The sequence below is a fragment of the Dipodomys ordii genome, unplaced genomic scaffold (assembly GCF_000151885.1).
Source record: "Dipodomys ordii isolate 6190 unplaced genomic scaffold, Dord_2.0 Scaffold67, whole genome shotgun sequence".
Taxonomy (NCBI): domain Eukaryota; kingdom Metazoa; phylum Chordata; class Mammalia; order Rodentia; family Heteromyidae; genus Dipodomys; species Dipodomys ordii.
The window spans coordinates 10,186,357-10,209,028 of NW_012267283.1; the positions used below are offsets into that span (position 1 = coordinate 10,186,357).

Here is a 22,672-nt window from a genome sequence, read left to right on the forward strand (position 1 = left end):
GGCCGCCGCTACGCCTCGGCAAGCCTCGCCTCGCCCCACCTCCCCTGCCGCCGCGGCGGCCTGGCTCCGGCCCTTTGTAACTGCTCCGGGGGACGCGCGCCCATTGGCTGCCCGGCTCCCTCCGGCCCCGCCTCCCACCGCCTGCGAGCGCCCTAGCGGGACCCAGCCGCAAACCCCTCCCACGGCCCAACCTGGCAGCCAATGAGGAGCCTCTGGCTCCGGCCGCTGGCCACGCCCTCATACTCCCAGGCAGCGCCCCCAAACCGCTGGTGCGGACGGAGCTGCCCCAGCTCCGCCGCCGGCCACGGGCGGGGGGAGGGGGAGGAGGTAGCGTCCCGCCAGCCTCGGTGCCGAGCCTCCCGCCCCGGATGCACCGCTGTGCGAGGTGGAAAAGGCTGGTGCCGCTGGACGCTCTGTTCTTTTACTTTTGACCTCACGTGCACGCCCCCCGCCCCCTCCCAGCCCTGCCCCGACAACCCCAACACATCCACCCCACATCCACACACTGGGGTCCGGACGGGCATCTGCTGCGACTTGCCCTCCCCAGAGCCGCGCTTCAACTTTCCAGCACCCCCACCAAGACAGGTGACCCCCGTCCCCTGTTTCTTCCTGCTGTCAACGTCCATCCCAAACCTTGCCCACGTCCCCCAACTCCAGCCCCAAAGTTCTCAGATCCCAGCCTCAGACCCCCAATACCATGAGCTCGATACACCCCCTCCCCAGATAGACTCCCCCTCTCCAGGACAATCCCAAAGTGGGGATCCAAGCTTCCCTCCTAACCCGTCCACAACCTGGTTGGACCTCGAGAGTCCCACACACCTTAAAGGAAGAAGACTCCCCCCTCCCTCCCCCCACACACCTCTACTGAGCAACCAGCTCCCCTAGGCTGAGGGAGAGCAATCGTCATCACTTCAAACTGTCTTGGACACGCCCGTGTAATAATTCTGAGGTGTCACTAAAAAACCCAAATACACTACGTTTCATTCTGAATTGCCAATTTACTGTGAGACGCCCCGCCCACCTCCTCTGGGATGCCAAAACGAGCTCCAGATTTGTAATTCTTCCTGTCAGACGAGTCCTTTCTACAGACACAAACACAGCCACACCGAGGCTGCTGCAGAGGCGCAGAGAATGAGTGATTTTTTTCTCTTTCCGCAGAACCTTTTAAGGAAAAAGAAAATTATTTTCTGTGTGCTTTGAGCCTGGAATTAAATAAAGCTGGGTAGCAGTACTCGCGTATGGATGGATAAAAGACTTTAAAACTACTTGCTGAACATTTTCTCCAGCTTGGAAGACTTCATTGAGCTGGAAAGGGAGTTGGAGCTGGGGTCTGAGGGCTGTGCTAGTGCCCCTTCCTGGTTGGGTTACTTACTTGAGCAAGTCGCTTAACTTTTTGGAGCCTGAATAGGCTGCTCTCTGGGATTCTGGTGGGCTCCTGGCTCAAGCCCATGGAGGTCAGACAGATTGCTTCTGCAAGGCTCCAGCCCCAATCTTGTTAGTCCCAGGTGGCTTCAAAGGAGAGTTGGTTGGCCTTGTTACATCTGAAAACTCAATTGCCCTTTTGCTGCTCTTTCTCATAGTGTCTTGCATAAGTTAAAAGCTTAGGAGACCTTTTTTTCTTTTTAATGGAATGAATAAATGAAATGAAAGGATGGTTGATCTCAAAAGGTATTTCTCATCATCATTCAGAAGGTACTGAGAATGACTCCTATCCCCTTTATAAGTAAAAGGAATTGAATCGCATCTCTTGGGTCCTTTAATGATACAATATGTCTGGAATTGTGTCTGGAACATAGTAAACAGTGTCATTTCCTTTGCCATCCTCTTCCAGTTCTGGATGATTCTAGTCAGAATTTACTTTGGTTTGAATCCCTGCCTTTGCCTTATAGAAACTATGCTAATCAACAGAAAGATAGATCTCTTGGATGACACACCTCTGGGTCCTTAACATTTTCCATGGAATTCAGTGTGTTCACTAGGAAACTAAGAGGCAGGAAGGAGAAACAGACTATTTTTAAAAAATTTGTCTTCCTGATATGAGGAGGAAATTTTCATGAGGCACAAATACATAATCTATGTTAAAATGGAACAATAAATTTTAAGTTTAAAATCGTGGCTCGTTGTTTTGTAAGCTGCGGCCTCAGACTTCCTCCACAGCGCTTCTTCCCTCCACGTCCCACGCTGTGGGACATTTCTGGTGTTGGGCCTAGATTCTGGCTTCAGGTTCCCGGGAGGCAGTGCAGGAATCAGCATTTGTAGGCAACTTCTCAGTAATTTTGCTTCACAGAACACTGGGCCCACTTCCAAACACACTGGCTTTATAATTCAAAATAAAGTGAATAAGTCTATTTGTCTTTTTAAAAAGGTTGAGCCATAGGGCTGGGAAGGTGGCTCAGTGTTAGAGTGCTTGCCTTGCATGCATGAGGCCCTGGGTTTGAGTCCTCAGTGCCACATAAGCAGAAAAAGCCAGAAGTGGTGCTGTGGCTCAAGTGGTAAAGCGCTAGCCTTCAGTTGAAGAGCTGAGGGACAGTACCCAGGCCCAGAGTTCAGGCCCACAACTGGACAAAAAAAAAAGGTTGAGCCATAGAAACCTCTTCTTTGGGAGGCCTTCAGCCTCTCCTTAGAATTCTAGCTCTGCCAGTCCCTGGATATAGGTCTGTTCTCTCCGAGATTTTAGCATGTTATCCCCAGGAGAACATAACATCAACTCGTTGTTCTGTTGGGAAGCCTAAAAGGGAATCTGTCACAAATGTAAATTTCCTACACAGTGTCCACAGGTTCTACAAAGGTTTACCCGTCATTCTCTCCCGTATGTTGATGTAAAGCGGGGAGAAATCAAGAGTTGTCAGCTGCAGAGCTCAGCCTGGGAGACATACAACAATGCCTTTCCCCTGTACAGTACTACCTCATAATCTATGCCAAATATATCGATTATTTTTCTTTCAGATTGTTTCCTCAAATAAGATGCCTTCACCAAATCAGAGTGCAGAGGCTGCTGGTGCCTAAATACTCCTGTTTTTGCTTTGTAACAAAATTTTTATTCCTTTTGGGGGATGTAATTCACCTTGGGCTTTTTTTTTTTAAGTCAATTTCCCAGGCTCTTTGCACCTAGGTATGACCATGTGACAGAGTTCTAGCCAGTGAAAAGTGATAAGAAGTCTACTTTCTACACAATGGTATTTGTTCCCATCAAAAAAAAAAGAAAGAAAAAGAAAAGAGTCTGCATCCTTGATAAATTCCTTGAGCAACTGCACCAGCTCCAAAAAAGCTTACATATTTCCTTTGTTGTTGTTGTTATATAAATTAACCCATTTATTGTGCACCAGGGACATCTCTCATGGTGGAGCTTTTACTGGTCTTTTGATTCCTTCAGTCTTCTAATGGCAGACTTGACTGTGACGGCAGGAGTGGTGTTGTAAGTCCAGGTACCATCAACCTGATGATGAAAGCTGATGCTTTCATCCATCAGCCACTGCTTTCATGCAGGAACCACAGTGCCAGATTCCCACAGCTCTCCTCTTCATCTTGATCTTGCCACTGTAGGAACAGGTGTACTTGGCGTGCTTGCTGATTTCAATTTTTTCACCATCTTCTGGAGTGAGGCACCATAGCTGGTGCCAAATTTATAGACGATGCCCATCTTCTTGGTGCATCTGGCCATATTGCCTCATATCGCCCTGAGAGAACTTATTTCTTGTTATATGAGAAAATCCTCTTTTTTAAACCTCAGAGACCTTCATGTATGAAAATAATATAGGAAAATCCACTAACAACTATTTTTAAAGGGAGCTGGACAGAGGTTAAGAAAGAGTAATGAAGCCAGGTGCTGGTAGCTCACACCTGTAATACTAGCTATTAAGGAAGCTGAGATCTGAGGATGGGAGTTCAGAGCCAGCCTGGACAGAAAAGTCTCCATGAGACTTTTATCTACAATTAATCACTCATAAACCAAAAGTAGAACTGTGGTGCAAAGTGGTAGAGCAGTAGCCTTGAGCAGAAGAGCTCAGGGACAGCACCCAGGCCCTGAATTCAAGCCCCATGACCGCCCCTCCCCCCAAAAAAAATGGTAATAAAAGAGGTAAATTTGATCAAAGTATATTGTATATTGTGTGAATCTATACAAATATTGCAAAGAAACTCCTTTGTACAATTAATTTATTTTTAAAAAACATGCAAAAAAGCACACCACTATACTTGTAGGCCCATTCTATCAAGATATTATTGATTTATGCCATTGTTGGCGGCTGCTCTTATTTCTCCTAAGAATCTGCCTCCAAACTCAGTGGCTTCGAATAATTGTTGTGATGTGTTATTTTCCAAGAGACTGTGGGTATACTGGGCAGTTTCTCTAAGTCATCCAAGCTGATCTCAGCTACTCTTGTATGAGTCTGCTGTCAGGTGACAAGTTAGCTGGCCTCTGAGCAAGTCTCCAGGTGGTTTGCATCCTCCAGCAGACTGGCCTAGGCTTGTTCACATGACAGCTCAGGGATACAAGTTAATGAGAAAGAGAGAGCACGTCTGCTTGAATGCTAGGTTTAAAGGTACCACACCACTATTTTCATTTCGGCCACACCTTGTTGGTGTGGACATAACATGAACTGAGTCCAAATTCAAAAGGTAGAGATCATGCTATACATGCTTTTAATCTCCTGGCCTCTTTCCTCCCTCATATAGGTCTCAGAACGTAGGATTCTTTTCCCCCAAGGATGGTTATATAAAGTAATCCTTCATCTTCCTTCCTTACAGCTGCTATTCATTAAAAAAAAAAAAAAAACACCTCTCTGACCTATTATACCCAAAAGCAGGTCACAAGACCTGCATGTGAGAAGTAGGTCCTACTCCATACCTTCTGAGTAAGAATTGCTGCAGAAACAACAAGGCCTTGAATTTTCCAGCCCTGTCTATTAGCATGAGATCACTCCCTTCTTGTCCAATCAGATCTCCATGCATCTCAATCCTACCTATAGAATGAAGTCTCCATACAAACCTATACTCCAGCTGGACTCACCTACAGTAATAGTGACTCAGGAGGCTGAGACCTAAAGTTCAAAGCCAACCTGGGCAGAAAAGTCTCAGAGATTCCATCTCTTCCAGCAAAATCCCAAAATGGAGGCATGGCTTAAGTGATAGAGTGCCAGCCATGAGGAAGAAAGCCAAATGAGAGTGTGAGGCCCTGAGTTCATCTGGCACCATACGGCATGCTCTGAGATCTTGTGGATGCCTGGAGGTTCCCAGTGGATGGTTGTCCTAGAGAGGGCATGGGCATGGAGCCCCACACCTCCCCCACACCTCACCACAACTAAGAATCACTTCATCTGCACATCCTTCACTGTAATATCCTTTATCATAACCAATGAGCCCAGGTGTTGCCCTGAGTTTTGTAAGCTGCTCTACCAAATTAATTAAATCTAAGGAGACAGTTTGTGGGCACTCTGATTTATAGCCAGTTGGTCAGAAACACAGGTAAAACAATCTGGGAATTGATACTGACCTGAGAAGAGGAGGATGGAAGTCCTTTAAGACTGAGCCTTCTGCCTGTAGGATCTGTCTCTTCTTCCAAGTCTTCAAGTCAGAACTGAATTCAACTAAAGGACACCCAGATGGTGTCCACTGAGAAACTGAAGCATTGCTTGGTATATAGAGAAAACCCTACATGCATTTGTTGTCAAGGTGATCTGTGCTCTAGAGAAACTAAGGCACTTTGCTGTCTTCTATTCAGTGGGGAAATAGACTCCATTTTTTTAAATAAAAGGAGCTGAAAAATCACACGATGAATAGGTGTGGATATCAAGAGAGAAATAAGTGTGTCCACATTTACAAACACTTCTAACACTTTTTTTTCTTATCTTCATTTTAAAATGTTTTAATTATCTTTGAGTAGTTGTACAAAGGAATTGCCATTTAAGGAAGCAGTTTATGAATACAATATATCTAGATCAGTGTCACCCTTTCAACAACCTCACGCATCCTCCCTTATCTACCCCTTTCCTCACTCTTCTTAATTTTGCAGGATATACGTTGAGTTCTTGACTTCGCTCTCCCCCAGACTTTCTTATTTTAGATCACTTCCATCTGCCTGGAGTATATCTTTTCAAGCTTCCTTTATTGAGTCTCCTGGTAGTAAACAATCTGTTTTTGTTTGACATAGTGTTTTGATTCAGTCTTCATTGTTGAACAATGTGTTCACTGGACATAGAATTCTAAGTTCATGATTGTTTCAACAATCGGAGATAGCATGTCATTGTCTGCCTTTGTTTATGTAAAATCGGATACTTGTCTAATGCTTTCTCTTTTGTAGATGGTCTGTCTTTTCTTTTGGACTATTGTTTTATTTTTAGAGGCATTTTTAGAGGCATTTTAAGTTCGCAGCAAACTTTAACTGAAATTATATACAATTCCTACCATCTCCTGTCCCTAATCCCATAAAATATACTCCTTGTGGACACTGTACACCAGAGTTGAATCTTTATTACAGTTAGTGTAAGGACACTGATACATAATTATCACCTTGGTGTACATTTAGGCTTTGACAAATGTACATGGACAATTATGAGCATTGAAGTTTAATCCCTATCCTCAGTCACCAAGATATCCTCCTTCATGTTCTTCTGGTTGTTTTATATTCTGAGCTTTTACATTTAAGTCCTTAAGTTATCTTGAATTAGTACTTTTTCTCTGGCAGTCTTTCCCCTCTTTCCCCTCCAGTCCCAGGGTTTGAACTCAATGCCTTGAGTTTACCCAGATTTCTTGTTTTCTTGACTGACACTCTGCCATTTAAGCCATGCCTTCAGTCTGTTTTTTTCTGGCTGTTTTAGAGATGAAGTCTCATAGACATTTTTGTCCAGGCTGGCTCCAAACCATGATCCTTTGGATCTCAGCCTCTTGAGTATCAAACATTATGGGCATGAGCCACAGGTGCCTGTATAAATTAACTCATATAAAGGCTGGGTGCAGTAGCATGGACCTATAATTTCAGTTAGACAAATTGCTGTCTGAAGTTGCTTTTCTCTTAGGGAAAAGGGTAATATCCTACCTAAAAAATAACTAAAGCAAAAAGGAGTCAAGTTGTGGTTAAAGTGATAAAATGCCTTAGTAAGTGAAGGACCTGAGTTCAAACCTAGTACTGCCAAAGAAAAAAGTTTATTATGTAAAAGGTGAGTTTGAGTTTTTTTCCATATGGAAATTGACTTAATTCAACATGGTTTGTTGAAAAAGCTTTCTTTCCTTCATTAAACTAGACCAGAGACTTTGTTAAAATATTATTTACACATTTGTGGCTCTGGACTGTATTTCCTTCCCATTGGTCTTGTTGTTTATCTTAATATTATGATTTTATCATTATATTTTATGATAAGTCTTTAAGTCAGGTAGAGTAAGTCCTTCAAATTTGTTCTTCTTCAACATTGTTTTGCCTATTTCAAAATATTGATAGTTCCAAGTAAACTGTAAATCCATTTCCACAAAAATCACTTTAGTGACAATTTGTCAAAAGCCATAAAAAAAAAACCCCAAAACTTGCCAGTATTGTCGTTGGAATTTTATTTTTATTTTTAGTGGAAATCAATCTGGGGCAAATTGGTAACTTTGTAATAACTCATCCATGAGAATGGTTATTTCTCAAGTATTTAATGTTTTATAATTCTCATTACTACAAAACTTTTATTACATTTGTTTTTAACTTCTTAACCTAGAAACAAACTTGTAAAATGAGACTGATACTTTTCATTAAGTAGTTGCACAAAGAAGTTACAATTCCAGGGGCTGGGAAGGTGGCTCAGTGGTAGAGCGCTTGCTTTGCATGCCTGAGGCCCTGGGTTCGATTCCTCAGCACCACATAAGCAAACAGAAAAAAGCCGGAAGTGGCGCTGTGGCTCAAGTGGTAGAGCGCTAGCCTTGAGCTGAAGAGCTGAGGGACAGTGCCCAGGCTCAGAGTTCAGGCCCCACGACCGGACCCCCCCAAAAAAAAAGAAGTTACAATTCCATATGTCAGGTTATAAATGTAATGTATCATGATCAATGCCACCCCTTCCATTGCGCTTCCCTATTTCCCCTTCCCATTCCTACCCTCAAGTTACATAGTTCAATTCTTATAATGCACAATGAATATAATGACTACATTTACTCACCCTTCCTCCCTCCTTTTGTGTACCTGCCCCCTCAGTTATCGCTTCCTGGTAATCTTTTTTCTTTTTTAAAGCAGTGCATTCGTTGTTCAGAGGAGTCATACCTTTGGACCCCTCCCCTAAGTATACCATTCTTCAGTCAGTTTGTGTGTGTATGCATAAAACCCTATATATGTTATCATGTAAGCTTGTACTTTGGATCTAGCCTCCACATACAAGAGAAAATATGAACTGTTTGAATGGGACTGATTTTTAAAGTTCATTTTCTGATTTTTAAATGAAGTTTTCATTGTGGTTATCCTACTTTTCATTTGTAGAAGTTCTATTTGTATCTTTTCTATATCTGTTTGGTTTTCCTTTCAAATTCTTGGCTTCCAATATATATTTTCAGTTTGACTTAAAAAAAAACAGCATAGCAATCCTAGTCATTTCCTACTTCTGTTTGTGTGTGAGAGATAATTCTTATATTTGAAGCTGCATGGTCTATTTTCTGCTCTCTATTTTTTTTCTTATTCAAAGTACTTCTATGTAAGTATAGTAACTTTTACCCCAAACTGCTCATTTTCCTTGGGATTTTATTGATGGAACCTCTTTGAGGCCTAAAATAAAGATAAGTTCTGTTTTTTGTTTTTTTTTTTAAATCAAGGCTTTGCATTTATTTTTGCCACCTGGACTCCTCCAGACTCTGAACACACTGAATTAAATTATTGGCTTGAGTTTTTTTTCATTTGTTTACTATTTGGTCCACGCAGGAAATAAGACTTTGGGCTTCAGACTTCATGAGTATTAGATAGCCTGTATTTCCAGATTCTCAAGACATTATTTTCTCTTAAAAAAAATTTTTTTTTCTCATCTAGCGGCTTGGAAGGTAGCTCAGTGGTAGAGTGCTTGCCTTGCATGCATGAGGCCCTGGGTTCAATTCTTCAGTACCACAAAAGCAGAAAAAGCCAGAAGTGGCATTGTAGTTCAAGTGACAGAGGGCTAGCCTTGAGCTGACAAGCTGAGGGACAGCGTCCAGGCCCAGAGTTCAGGCTCAAGAGTGAAAAAAAAAATTCAGCTAGGTTCTTGCAAGCTCCAGGAGCTGATGGGGTTGGTAGTTATTTCTGATTCAACTTTTCACTGGGTGGAAAGAGTGTAGACTTTCAGGATTTCATCTTTGGGGAGACAGTCTCCAGGGGCCTTGGATGGGTCCTATTATGCCCCATGAGTCCAGACAACAGAAACTCAAGTTAGTTTGGTTCAATGCAAGTCCCCCCAAAGCACCAATCCAGGTAATGTATTCCAACTATCCCGCTGAATTCCTTCTTTCACTTAGACCTTTGGCCATGGAATCTTTGACTAACTTGCCAATTCATAAATTAAGTTAGGAAAATCTATTTGGCCTACCTTTTTCAATAGTTTGGGGAGTTCCTTGTGTGTTTCAATGGATTGTCAATCTCCTTGTTACCAGGAGCAAAACTCCTACTGTGTAACCTCTGGCCTGACACAGACAAATTAAAAACCCTATCAGGTTCTCTGTGATACCAGAACAAAATTGTAAATGGTACAGGGACCCAAGAGGATGGAAAAGCAAAGCTATTTTGCCAATAGAGTAGCCAAGAAGTGCAGCCTCTGGCATTGTCTTTACTTCTCCAACATTAGAAATCTGCTCGCAGGCTGTCTACCACCACCCTCCCTCTTTCAAGCTGGTTTCCCAAATGCTTGGGTTCCTTTAGGAAAATGTTTTGTTTTTGTTGTGTTCGGTATTTTGAGTTGCTTTGTTTCCATTTAGCTTTTGTTAGGCACATTTGATAGAGAATAGGATAGAGATAGGATAAAAAATATGACCTGTGGATAGGGGATTCATGTCTTTTTCTTCATTTATGGCTAATTTTGTAAACATTTCCTAGGTTCTGTAAAGCAAAAGTAGACGCTTGTTTTTGTGCATGTGCATTTGTGTGCATATTTAATTTGTGTAGGAGTTGTGTATATGTGTGTGTGTATTGAATCCTACTATTTAACTCTTACATTTTGACTGGTCAATATGCCAAACATAGCTGTCTCTGCTACTAACCACTTTCCTTGTTTCCCTGGAGATTTGTCATCTGCTCTACATTACCCTCCCTCCTTGATCAGAGAACCAAAGTCATCTTGACTTTGACCCCTCTGTGTTAAGGCTAAGGGATGGCAGTTTTGACCATTTTCTCTCTGTCCTGAGAAGTAGTCCCAGAGATGTGGCTCTGCTTCTCACACTGTGCTCAGCACCGTCATGCCCTCAGGCCTCTGGAGGTCCAACTGTCCCAGCCTCCCACTCTGGACACAGCCTTCATAGAGAGATGATCAGGCTTCTGCCTTTTGCTCATCATACCTTGGGTGCTGCTTCAATCCTGATGTTGCCAAATTCTCCCAATTTGGCCCAGACTCTTCTCCCTCTATCATTCCCTCTTCCAAAACAGGAATGTTAGGCCCAAGCCCCGTCCAGGTGGGAAAATGTTTTTTGGCACGGATACCCCCATCCCCTGCACCTTCCAAATATACCTGTTTCTGTAGCACTGTGCATATGGATACTTGCCTGGAAACTTATTGATTTCTATGGTTCTTCTCCATCCAGCTGCCTTCTCTCAGGCAGAAGGTGACTTCTCTTCTTGTCAATCAGGAAGAGTCATTTGTGGTCAAAACAAATTGAGGGTTTTCAATCAGATACCACTACCCCTTCCTCTGTCTCAAATTTCCCCATAATCACATATTCTGAAAAAGCACAAAGACCCAGATGTGGCATGCATGACTATGTGGCCTCTTCATTGGAGGCATGAATAAATTTAATTATGCACATACATACAAATTCACATTCATATTCAAAACAAACATCTAAATTACACCATCTCCATTTGTTGGTAGAATTCAACAGAAGCACAGGAGAACTTCAAGGAAATAAAACAACTCAACTTGAACAGTTAAAAAATAAGTAAGGATAGATAACTAGTAGGATGAAGTGTGACACTCTCACATATAAACTCACTGACCCCAAAGCAGAGTCCCCACTGGTATTTCTGAGACCCTTACAAAACTGATCATCAATTATGAAAGTTCAAGAAATTCCTCCAAAGCAGAGACAGTAAGGGATAAACTCTTTATCCTTAGAGTGTTTCAAGTTAGATATTCACAATAAATGTTTGAGTGAAACAATGCTTACAAAATATTCAAAAATACTTTTTAAAATGTCCTGAAGTTGGACAAACATTTGGTGAAGTAAAGACAAGTCAGAAGTAGAATGTTTTTGGACTCTATTGCTAAATAGCTTTTGTTAAGAAATGTTCTATACTTATACACTAGTAAGATTGTATTCTGCTAGAATAGAACCTAACAACAGATTATATTTGTATAAGGGAGGTTGAGGATGGAATGGGCAAGTGGGCAAAGTGGTGGATAGTAAGCATTACAAGGGCACAGATACAACCAACAGTTCCTTATCTAGGAATGTCGAAGGACAGCCAGTTCTCCTCTTCGCTCATCTAAGTCAGGCAAGCCCCAGCCTTGAATAAATAAACCTTTTCCCTTTAACCCAGGAAGGACAAAAGACCCCATCTCCATCTAAGTTGTACTCTGATCACAAGAGCCTCTAAAAATGGGCTTTTAAAGGATCCTAACTGCTTCCTGATAGTCTTCTGAGGAGGACAAGTGTCTTATCTTTACCTGGAATACACAAGAAGACGATAGATGAGCCTCAAGCATGCTCAAAATTCTCTGCCCTTTTCTGTGTCTCCTCTACCTCCAGCCACTCTTTAAGCCAAAGCTAGAGGCCCCAGCCTCCATTCTCTTGAGTGCTGGGGGAGGGAGAGCCAGAATGTTAAAGGGTATCTAGTAAGGACACAGTGATAGGAGATTAAATGTGATTTTATTAAGCAAGAACAGGCTGTTTATGCTGAGATTCTGACTTCATCTCTGGCTTCTGTCACTAATTTGCTGTCACCCTTCTTTGGACTAGTTTCTCTATTTTGAGAAAGTATGAAAGGAGATGTGGGAAGTATATAGAGACTGAGTGAAAGCTACTTTGTAAAATCTGGTTTGCTCCCCTCATCATTGCTTTCTGGAACACTGCTTTCTGAGACATCAGTAGTTAAGATTTCTTTTGAGGGGGCACGGGAGGTGGTTCAAGAGAAAAATTTGAATCTATAGAGTTGAATGAATGAATGAATGAATGAATAGCTGTCATAGCAGACAAGGGCAAGAGACAAGTGCCATCATTGACACTGTCACATCTCATCTTCAGCTCTCAGCCTCTTTTTCTTGTCAGCCTTGAACTCAGAGCCTAGATGCTGTCCCTGAGCTCTTTTTGTTCAAGGCTAGCATTCTACCACTTTGAGCCACAACTCTACTTCTGGTTTTCTACTAGTTAATTGGAGATCAGAGTCTCAGGGATTTTCCTGCCCAGACTAACTGTGAAGGGTGATCCTCTGATCTCAGCCTCCTAAGTAGCTAGTATGTAGTATTACAGGCGTGAGCCACCAGCACCCAGCAGAAAGGGGATTTCTTTTGCCAGATACTCAAGCAAAAACCCCAAGGCACAGATTTTAGTTGACCCAGCCAGAACCAGTTTCCCATCCTTTCGTTCAGGGCTTTTCACAGAGAAGCTAGTACCTAAGTAGTACAATTCTTTGTTATAGGACACCATCTTGGGTGTTGTTGATATTAAGCACCCCTAGCCACTAAATGCCCGAAGTACTCATTATGACAACAAGAACCGCAAAAATGAATATTATTACTCCTCCTTCCCTCCCCCCCCCACCATTTCTAATGAGAGGAGAGCAGGGTTGCAGTGCTGTCTTATGTTGAGAACCAGAGTCTTGTAACAACTGCTGAAGCCAGGCCCCGGGTCCTGGGACTCTACGATTGGCTAAATTTCAAGTGTCTGTTTTCTCTTAGGTAAAGTCAGGCTGTTTGACAACCCACCAGACCAATAAGACACCAGAGGCTGAGGAGGAGTCAACAAAAGTTGTCTCTAAAGGAACTACCACAAGGTTCCTCTTACCAGAAGGGAAGTCCCTCAGACGAAGGTCACAGCTTCTGGGAAAACTGAGCGCTCCACGAGGAAAGGAGTCTCACACACATCCCACCAATCACCTTCTATGTCCCCAACACTGCATCCTAATCCCAGGATCCAATTCAAAACTAACCCTTCCTGTGTCACTAAAAGTTCCCTGATCCCACCTTTTATTTTATTTTATTTTATTTTAGTGCATGTGTATGTGTATGTGAGTGCCAGTAATAGGGTTTGAAATCAGGGCCTGAGTGCTATTCCTTAGCTTTTTCATTCAAGGTTGGCACTCTACCACTTGAGCTACAGATCTACTTCTGGCTTTTTGGTGATTCATTAGAGGTAAGAGTCTCCTGCCTAGGCTGGCTTTGAACCAGGGATCCTTAGAGCTCAGTCTCCTGAGTAGCTTGGATTACAGATCTGAGACACTGGTGCTCTGTCCTGCTTCCTTTATAATTCTTTTACATGCTCCCTGGTCTACAATCTGCAGCAGAATCAAGGGCCTCTGTTTCTGCATTGCTCAGTCCTGGATCTCAGCTCAAAACCAAGAGAGCCAGAAGGTAAGATACAAGGACTCCACATATGCAAGACAAATAAGCCCATCAGAACTAGGCCATGTGGCATTTCCAGGAAAGAGGTGAGAGGCCCAGAGCCTTGATCATCTTTGGTTTCTGAGACAAAACGAAAAACAGAAAGATTGTTTTTGAAGAACTACAGCATCTATATGGTTCCAGAGTGAAGATAAGCCATGTAGACAGACTCTGAGAAATATCTCACCATACTCCAAAGCAAAGGCCAGGATGCATTTTAAGGAAGGATTTCAGAGAGTCTGAGCAGTGGATGGGTCCTCTTCAGGCTGGGCAGCCCATGCTAGCATCCCCAACTCTGGCCCCAGCTCTCTCACTCTTCCCCCAAAGCACAGCTCTTGTCTTTTCCCTCAGGCCTCAGAATATAACCTCAGCCCCTCCCTCATTTGTAGTGAAAATTGTTGAGGTAGTTAGGTACTTTCCAAAGGAATTTGACTGTGAAGCTAACGGTGGTAGAAGAAAACATTGCCAAAAGTCCACCAACTTCATTGAATGGGTAGGTGAGCTTCTGGAAAGTTCTCCTCTGCCCCCACGGTCAGGGTTCCATTTACAGAAGACTTTGTCATTGGTACTGGTACTGGGGCTTGTACCCAGACCTGGGTGCTGTTCCTCAGCTTTTTTTTTGCTCAAGGCTAGTGCTCTACTAACTTGAATCACAGCTCCACTTCCAGCTTTTTGATGGTTAATTGGTGATAAGAGTCTCACAGACTTGCCTGGCTTGGCTTTGAACTAAGATCCTCCGATCTCAGCCTCCTAAGTAGCAAGAATTACAGGTGTGAGCCACTGACACTCAGCTTCCATGTTATTTTTAAAATGAGTCTCTGTCTCCCAATTCCAACAACAACAACAACAAAAAAGCTAGTGTGGAACTAAACTTCCTGGACGCACTGCTTTTTCTCTCTTGGTCCTTAAGAGCAGAGAGGGTTGGGAAAACACAAATGCCCCCTGGAAGGACAAGACTGAATAAAGCATAAGATAAGCTTTCTCTCAACATTTCCTTCCTCTAATATTTGTAGATTTCTTCCTCCCAATCTCTCTCTCTGTGTCTCTCTGTCTCTGTCTCTCCCTCTCCCCTTCCTCCTCTCCCCCCCCCCACTCATAGGGAGCTCACATTTAGTGAAGGAGATGACTACATGCAATGATTACTTTTTAAGAAGCAGAGTTTTGTAATAACTGCTGAAGCCAGGCCCAAGGTCTTGGGACACAGTGATTGGCTAAATTTATCCCCTAGCCTTCTTGTTATAATGTTTCATCACAGAAAATCAGACTCACCCTCATATACCAAGTCATTAAAGTTTTTTGTTTAAAAGAGCACATTTAATTGTGTCAGGGAGTTTGAATTTAAATATTCTCTCCAAAGGTAGTCTAGGGCACTCCATCCTTTTTCTTGGTGTCTTCTTTCCTTCTGAGAGGCCCTCTGTCCATTCTAAATAAAGCATATCTAATTGGCTTGACTTTCCAATTTGCCCACTACCCACAACTCCAATACAAAAGCCCTGGGAGTCTGGCAGGTGAATGGAGACCAGGGTCTTGGCAGGCTACCATAGAGCAACAGAATGGAAGACTGTCCTTGTGGTATCTACTTGTCGTAGGACAAGTGCAGTCAGTCATCTAGGTCCTTGGGCTACTCTTTCCTCTGCCCATCCTCAAGAACTACATGGTATGTTCTTTGGATTACACCTCTCCCTTTAACAATCAAAGGCTCACCTGCCCTTTCTCAGCATGGAAATGCTGATGACTCACAAACCTGTTTCCCTAGGAAACAGCCTCCTAAATGCCCAAGATATCCTAATATGTAAACCGCTCCTGCACGGGGGAGGGGGTGGAAGACTGAATGTGAGAAGAATCTGTGGTCACCAATAAAGCTCTCTTGAGGGCAGCAAAACCATAGCTTTCATAAGTGAGTTATTGATGATGTCACTTAGAAATTGTTGTGTTTTGTTTGTTTGCCTTTGGTCTCCTCTTCTTCCCCAGCAATTTTAGGTCTGGGGTGTGTGTTGGGTAGACAGTGACTAGCCATTTTGTGTCACAGGTCAGATTGAGTATGTATTTGTAAGAGTCTCAGGCCCATGAAAAGAAATTGGTTGGATTCCAACTGATTCACCTAATCCTGGATGAATTATAATTCTATTCTCCCCTTCTCCTGCATTGCCAGCCACACACACACACACACACACACACACACACACACACACACACACACACACACACACACTGTAGTCAGGGAATTACATGTACTAGTTGGTCTAGGTCTAGGGTTACTGCCCACCCTTGAGTTAATCATGGTAGCAAGTGAGTTGGGATTATGATCATTGGTTTAGGCTATCCATGGCTATAATTATAGACTATTTCTACTTTGGGGAAGAGGGAATAGAAGGTAGATAACTGAACAACCAACAACCTTGCAAGGGATGAGTTCATATGATAAAGACAGAATTCAGAGTAGTGTTAGGTTTGAGAGAGAGAAAGAAAGAAATTTAGGGCTGAGGGAAGAGCCTTCCACAGTAATGGCAACCTTTTATTTCCAAATTTAATTGCTTGTAAGATCAGATGTATTTACTAATGCAAGTGGAAAGATACAGGACTGGCTAGTTATTTTAGTGTGCTCAGCCACTAAGGATGCAAGGTACACACATAAACATGATGATTGTTGTGTATAACACAACATAGAATAAGCCATGGATTCTTACTCAATACACTCACAGACATCATCACAATTAAGGTATACACAATTTGAGATCAGAAGAAATACCCTGAGGCAACTCTTTCTGGCTAATGACCTGATCTGAGTCATTTTATTTCTTGAAGGCATTTATTCTTCAGCTACATTATAATGATATATTTGTGCACATGTGTATATGTATATGCATATATGTATGCACATATACATTTGCATGTACATATGCATGTATATACACATGTGTCTAATATATACACATATGCATAGACAATAGATCTGTTATGAGAATCAACTGGTATGCATAATGTATGAGAAAATGCCTGACAAACTGTGAAAGACTGCAAAAAATGTGAAATAATATTATCACTTTGGATATCTTTGCAATTAAACATCTATTTCTTCTGTAAAACTGCTATCCCACACAGTTTTGTGCTCAAGTGGCAGTCTGAAGACAGCAGGTTGTAAGCGACTGTAAATTATTCCCCATCTAACATATTTTGTGTCTAGCACAGTGAGGGATAGGAATTAAGACATGGGCAATCGCTGAATCACTTGTATGCCTCAGAACAAAGATTTGCTGCTTAAGAGATCAAGGGGTAGCTCAACTAGGGGGACGAGGACCTTGAACTAATGGTAGGGCAGGAGAGGACAATGTTTTGCCTTCCCTCAGGACTCTTAGTCCAGTTAGCCAACCCTCAGTGCCTTGATCACTGGGGCCTGGTGGGCGCTGCTCTCCTTAGGAGCTTCTCCTCCTCAAGAGTGCTTGGCAGGTTGGCTCTTTACCCACTAGCCCTACCCCCAGCCTCTTTGGGTCTTGTTGTTTTTCCAATAGTTTCACATGTTCTTCTAGGCTAGCCTGAACTTTGATCCTCCTATTTATGTTTCACTCATAGCTGGAATAACAAATGTGTGACATCACACATAATTTTTATTGGTTCAGATAGAGTCTTGTAAACTTCACTTATTTCCCCCAGCTAGGGCTAGGTCTCAGCACAGATACAAGTCCCTTCCCTGCTACCTATCAACCAAAGTAGAAGACATATAGAACCTTCTCTCTGATGCCAAAGAGGTTAAAGTTCTTTCAAGATCAATAGTCCCTGTCCTTGCTCCTCTGTTGAATGACAACTGATGCCAGTGCAGAAATCCAGACTGGTTTCCTAGTTTCCAGCCATCTCCATGTGAGGAGAATGCTACCTCCTCAAGTCTGAAGGCTTGTTCTTAAGAATAAGGCAAGAATTGGTCATTAAAATTGAAGAGCCCAGCTAGACACGGCTCAGGCCTGTAATCCCAGCTTGTTGAGATGGTGAGAATCAATGTACAAGACCAACTCAGACAAAAAAGGTATCAAGACCTCATGTAGATACTAATGAAAAAGCTGGGCATGGTGCCACATACTTCTCCCAGCTATGCTGGGCATGCAAGTAGCAAGGCCATTTAGGCAAAAAAAAAAAAGTGCATGAGGCACTACCTGAAAAATAATTAAAGAGAAATAGGGAGTTGGGTGTAGTGAGAGTTCAAGGTTACAAGGCCCTGGGTTCAAAATCCATACCTCCCCACATAAGAACAAACAAAAATAAACTGAGGATTCTGGGCTCACGGACCCCAAAGACACACCAACTCCTGAAAGTAGGCTCTGCAGTCTTCCTTGGGGACAGAATAAGTCCCAGAGATTGGGGAGGCTAATACTCAGGTTGAAATCAGGTAGCTTCTCAGTCCCAAGTCCCACATGAATAGATAGCACACTCAAATAAAGCAGTTTGATATGAGCTTCATAAAAGGATTGTTGATTATGGGATGGCAGGGCATGAAGGAACCTCAAGGGAGAATGTCAATCCCCAAAGAGCTCATCAAAGTACTAACATGGGCAGATGCTGCTCCTATCCTCTGACTGAACGGGTAAGAAGAGGGAGGGCTCCTGGGATCTGCAGGGAGAAAACCTCTTGGCAGGAATGTGATTTTCTTTCTTTTTGTTCCTATTCTTGTTATCTTTATATCTGGAATTTGAACTCAGGGCCTGGTAGCTGGCTTTTACTTTTCTTCACTCAAAGACCCTACCACTTCAGCCAGAGCTCTACTTCTGTACTTTTGTGGGGGGGGTGGTTAATTGAAAATAAGGGTCTTGTGAACTTTTTTTTGCCTTGTCTGGCTTTGAATCAGGATCCTTAGATCTCAGCTTCCTGAGTTGGGATTACAATATATCTGAGCTGGGATTACAATGGTATGCCATCAGTGCCTGGCAGAGCTGTGGGGTTTTTTGTTTGTTTGTTTTTGGTCCGGTCCTGGGGCCTGAACTCTGGGCCTGGGCGCTGTCCCTCAGCTCTTCAGCTCAAGGCTAGCGCTCTACCACTTGAGCCACAGTGCCACTTCCGGCTTTTTTCTTTTTGTTTATGTGGTGCTGAGGAATCGAACCCAGGGCCTCATGCATGCAAGGCAAGCGCTCTACCACTGAGCCACCTTCCCAGCCCCTAGAGCTGTGGTTTTTAATGGAGGAATACAGCCACCCTTTGGGTCCCCACAGAGAAGAAATTAGGCAATATATGCTCAGAGTTCACTCCACTCCCACCTATCTCCAGGCTTTGGCTGAACTTACCTGGAAGCTGAAGAGCAAAGGAACATTCTGTGATATTCCACATGCATCAGGTGGAGGGCATGGGGCTAGGAGGATGTAAAGAAGCAGAGGCTCCCAGCCTCATGGCGATCAGGGAGAATGGCAGGAGCTAGATGTAAGCAGCACAACACAACAGGCAAGATAGGAAACCCAGAAAGTACCAGAGATGGTTAAAAAGTCCACTGGTCACTAGGTGGAAAATGAACTAGAAAACTTGTGGGTAGGGATGGGAGGGGAAAACTGGGAGTGAGCCAGGGTGAGCTTGTCTAAAAACGAATACACCCTTTACCTGACTTATGTAACTGTAACCACTCTGTACATCACCTTTATAATAAGAAAACATCGGGCTTCAGAAATTCAGAAAGCAAGAAAGCTGGTGGAAGCAAGAGCCCTATGAACAACAACCTGACTTCATGGATGAATTCCAATGTCCTGTGTCTAAAGCAGGGCAAAGTCACAACCTTATAGAAATACTTTTGGCAAATAAGAATAAAATTCATAGCTGGGTGTGGTGGCACATGCCCAGTAGCACTCAAGAGGCTGGGGCAATAGGGTCACCAGTTCAAGGCCAGCCTAGACTATATAGCAAGTTGAAGGGAAGCCTGGACTATAGAATGAGACCCCATCTAAAATAAAATAAAACAGCCTGTTCCCGTAAGGCCAGGCACCATGGTTCATCTCTGTCACCCTAGATATTCAGGAGGTTGAGACTAAGAGGATCACAGTTCCAGGCCATGCTTGTCCCCCTTCTTCCCAGAAATAAAACTCATGAGACCCCCATCTGAACCCATAAAACCTGGGTGTTGTGATATACACTTGTTAGCTCTATGGAAAGTATAAATAGGAATATTGCAGTCCAGACTGGCTCAGGAAAAAAATGAAACTGTACTGGAAAAATGACAAAAGCAAAAGGGTTGGGGACATGGTTTAAGCAATAGAGTACCTGCAAGAACAAGGCCCTGAGTCAAACCCTATACCACCAAAACACAAAACAAAACAAAACAAAAAACAGTAATCTCCCCCTCCCTGCACCAAAAACAAACAAACAAACAAAAAACCCATAAACCCACATTGATTTAGTACCAGTTTCACTTACAGTACTAGGCTGAAATTTCCCATCAACTGGTTGCTAGGACATTCAGAAGTAGATTTCCATTCTCGATTTTATTAAGCATCATTGGGTGACTTGATGGGCAAGATCTTGTGCAGGGAATCGAAAGACCTCTGTCTTCACTCTGCCTCTTGCTCACCAGGTTCTTGAAGTCACTCTGTGCCCCTGTACAGGCTTTAACTTCTTTCTGTGGAGTGTAAGAGGCTTGCCATGGGCTTAAGGTCCTTTATGATCTTTCTATGCTGAGACTCTAATAAACATGATGATCAAAACAAGTCATGACATTTTAGCTCAGCTGATTTGGCAGTCCTTACAGGTCCATTGGGTACAGAACTATAGTGTTGCTTTGAAACCTCTTTTTAACATCACTCCGTTTCTTCGATGCAGCCAAACAATCAAGGGAAAGTCATTGTTTTCCAGTGCTCATGCCCACGCAAATTCAAGTGTACTTCTACTAAAAAGGATTGTCTACCACACTTCCTATTTATCTGGCTTTGGAGAATTGGAAGGAGCAGAGCTAACGAGGGTGTGACTCTGAAATGAGTCACCACCTGGAAAAGCTTCCTTCAGAGCCCAGCAAGCCACCACGGGGCCTACACTGCTCACTTTGCACCTGCTTAATACCTTTCTCTGCAAAGGTAGCCATTGGTGCTTCATTTCTCAGTGCAACTACTGTCTACCAGTTTCTTTTCTTGTTTAAGTTGGGACAGATGATAAAGCCAAGCCTTTGAATGTTTTTATTCTTGGGTGCTGGCCCTTAAATCTGACTTCCTGGGAGAGGGATGTTTACCTGGCCAGTTTCTTTCTTTCTTCTTAAAGAGACCCCTCCCTCCAGACCTCTTCCCCTTTGGTAGAGATCTGGTCCTCTGCTCCTGCCTAGAAGACATGCAGCTGATAGCCAAGATTCCTGATGCCAGCCACAGAGAGGCTGACAGGACCCCTGTCTGTCTACCTCCTGTCTGTAGATATAGTGAACAGTAAAGCTGGAGCTCAGAGAACACAGACCGTGTGTGCCATACTACAAGTGTGGGGATTTCTCCCCAGCAGGAAACAAGCAGTTAATCCAGCAGCTGGAACCAGTTGGGTGTCCTCTAATTCAATTAAGTTCTGATGTGGTTGATGTGCAGATAGCATCAGACTGCCACAGGATGATGGTTCACCTCAGAGGCCAGTCCTAAGTCCTAAGTTGTGATCTACGTGCTGTGTTTAGTGAACTATAAAGCAAAGTTCCCACAACGGCCTTTTTAGATTCGATTACTTTGCTACAGTAGCTCACAGGGCTCAGGGTCTCTGGTTATGATAAAGGATGTTACAACAAAGGATGCAGATGGAGAGATGCCTACTGAGGTGAGGTGTGGGGGAGCGGGGCACAGAAGCACCATGTTTTCTCTGGGGATGCCCCAAATAATAAAATAAAATATGGTTAATTATTAAGCAACCTTCAGAGGCTTCTTCGAGCAACCAGACATGAAATCTAACGTTAGCCTCCAAGAATCTAGGGGCCTACCCTGCAGCTGTGTGTGACCTCTCCTCCTGGGCTTTCCTTCATTGACTCTTGCTGAAGCCTCAGCGAAGTGCCTTCCCTTTAATCACACTGAGCTACCTTGACTCTTAAAGCCCTTACATTTGTGTTTCCTGTCACATTCTTCCCCAGGCTTCTGTCAGCCTGAATTACTTCTATCCATTGTGAAGATGTAGCAAGTTGTTCCACAGAGCCAGGTGCTAGTAGTTCACATCTGTAATCCTAGCTATTCAAGAGGCTGAGGTCTGAGAATCAAGGTTCAAAGACAGCCAGCGCAGATGAATCTAGGAGACCCTTATCTCCAATTAACTAGAGCTTGAGACCCATATTTCAAGGCCCAGTATTAGTATGTGAATGTGTACACACACACACACACACACACACACACACACACACACACACACACACTTTTTCTGCTATCCAGGAATCCCAATTAAAGCCCAATTGGTGAAACAAAGGAGCTATAAGATATCATTTTCTCCAGAGAGCTGCCCACCATGATACCCCACCCCTTCCCAAGGCTTATTAAAGAATGTCAGACCCGCCTTTTCTATCTATGGGATGACTTACAACCGGAGAATCATCTGCTTGTGGGGACTGCAGCATTTGTGGTAAGAAGTAACTCTTCCCTAAGCCCAGTATGGGGGAAATTCCAATGGGGACTGGTATGCTGTTCCCAAGTTGAATACTTGTTCACTTACAGTGGGTGAAATACTCAGATTGTCTTATTTTTGCATCAGCTTTGGTCATTACATTTTGATAGTATAGTTCTTTTCATAGTATAGCTTTCATAGTATCCATTATACCTATTTCTTAAAATTCTAACTCATTGATTGTATATAGAATCTTTTATATTTTAAAGTGTCTTTTAAAAATTTTGTTATGATTTTGTATAAGTGTTTTTTTTCCTATTTCTTCCCCACAGGAGTTTGCTTGGCAGACTTGACAGAGATCTCCTTCAGCTTCGGAGTCCTGGGGTTTGAACTTAAGGCCTCTTAGTGCTGTGCTAGAACAGTACCACTGAGCA

General features: G+C 43.1%; 1 protein-coding gene and 1 pseudogene across 1 annotated transcript in view; both read right to left on the minus strand.

The window, feature by feature from the left end:
• Tgfbr1 (transforming growth factor, beta receptor 1) overlaps window positions 1–626 on the minus strand; it is a 48,715-nt gene extending 48,089 nt beyond the window's left edge. Inside the window, exon 1 of the mRNA XM_013023241.1 lies at window positions 192–626. Coding sequence (XP_012878695.1) covers window positions 192–626 — 435 coding nt within the window. The remainder of the gene's footprint in view (window positions 1–191) is intronic.
• Window positions 627–3,343: 2,717 nt separating this feature from the next.
• LOC105990796 lies at window positions 3,344–3,661 on the minus strand (annotated as a pseudogene).
• Window positions 3,662–22,672: the final 19,011 nt, after the last annotated feature.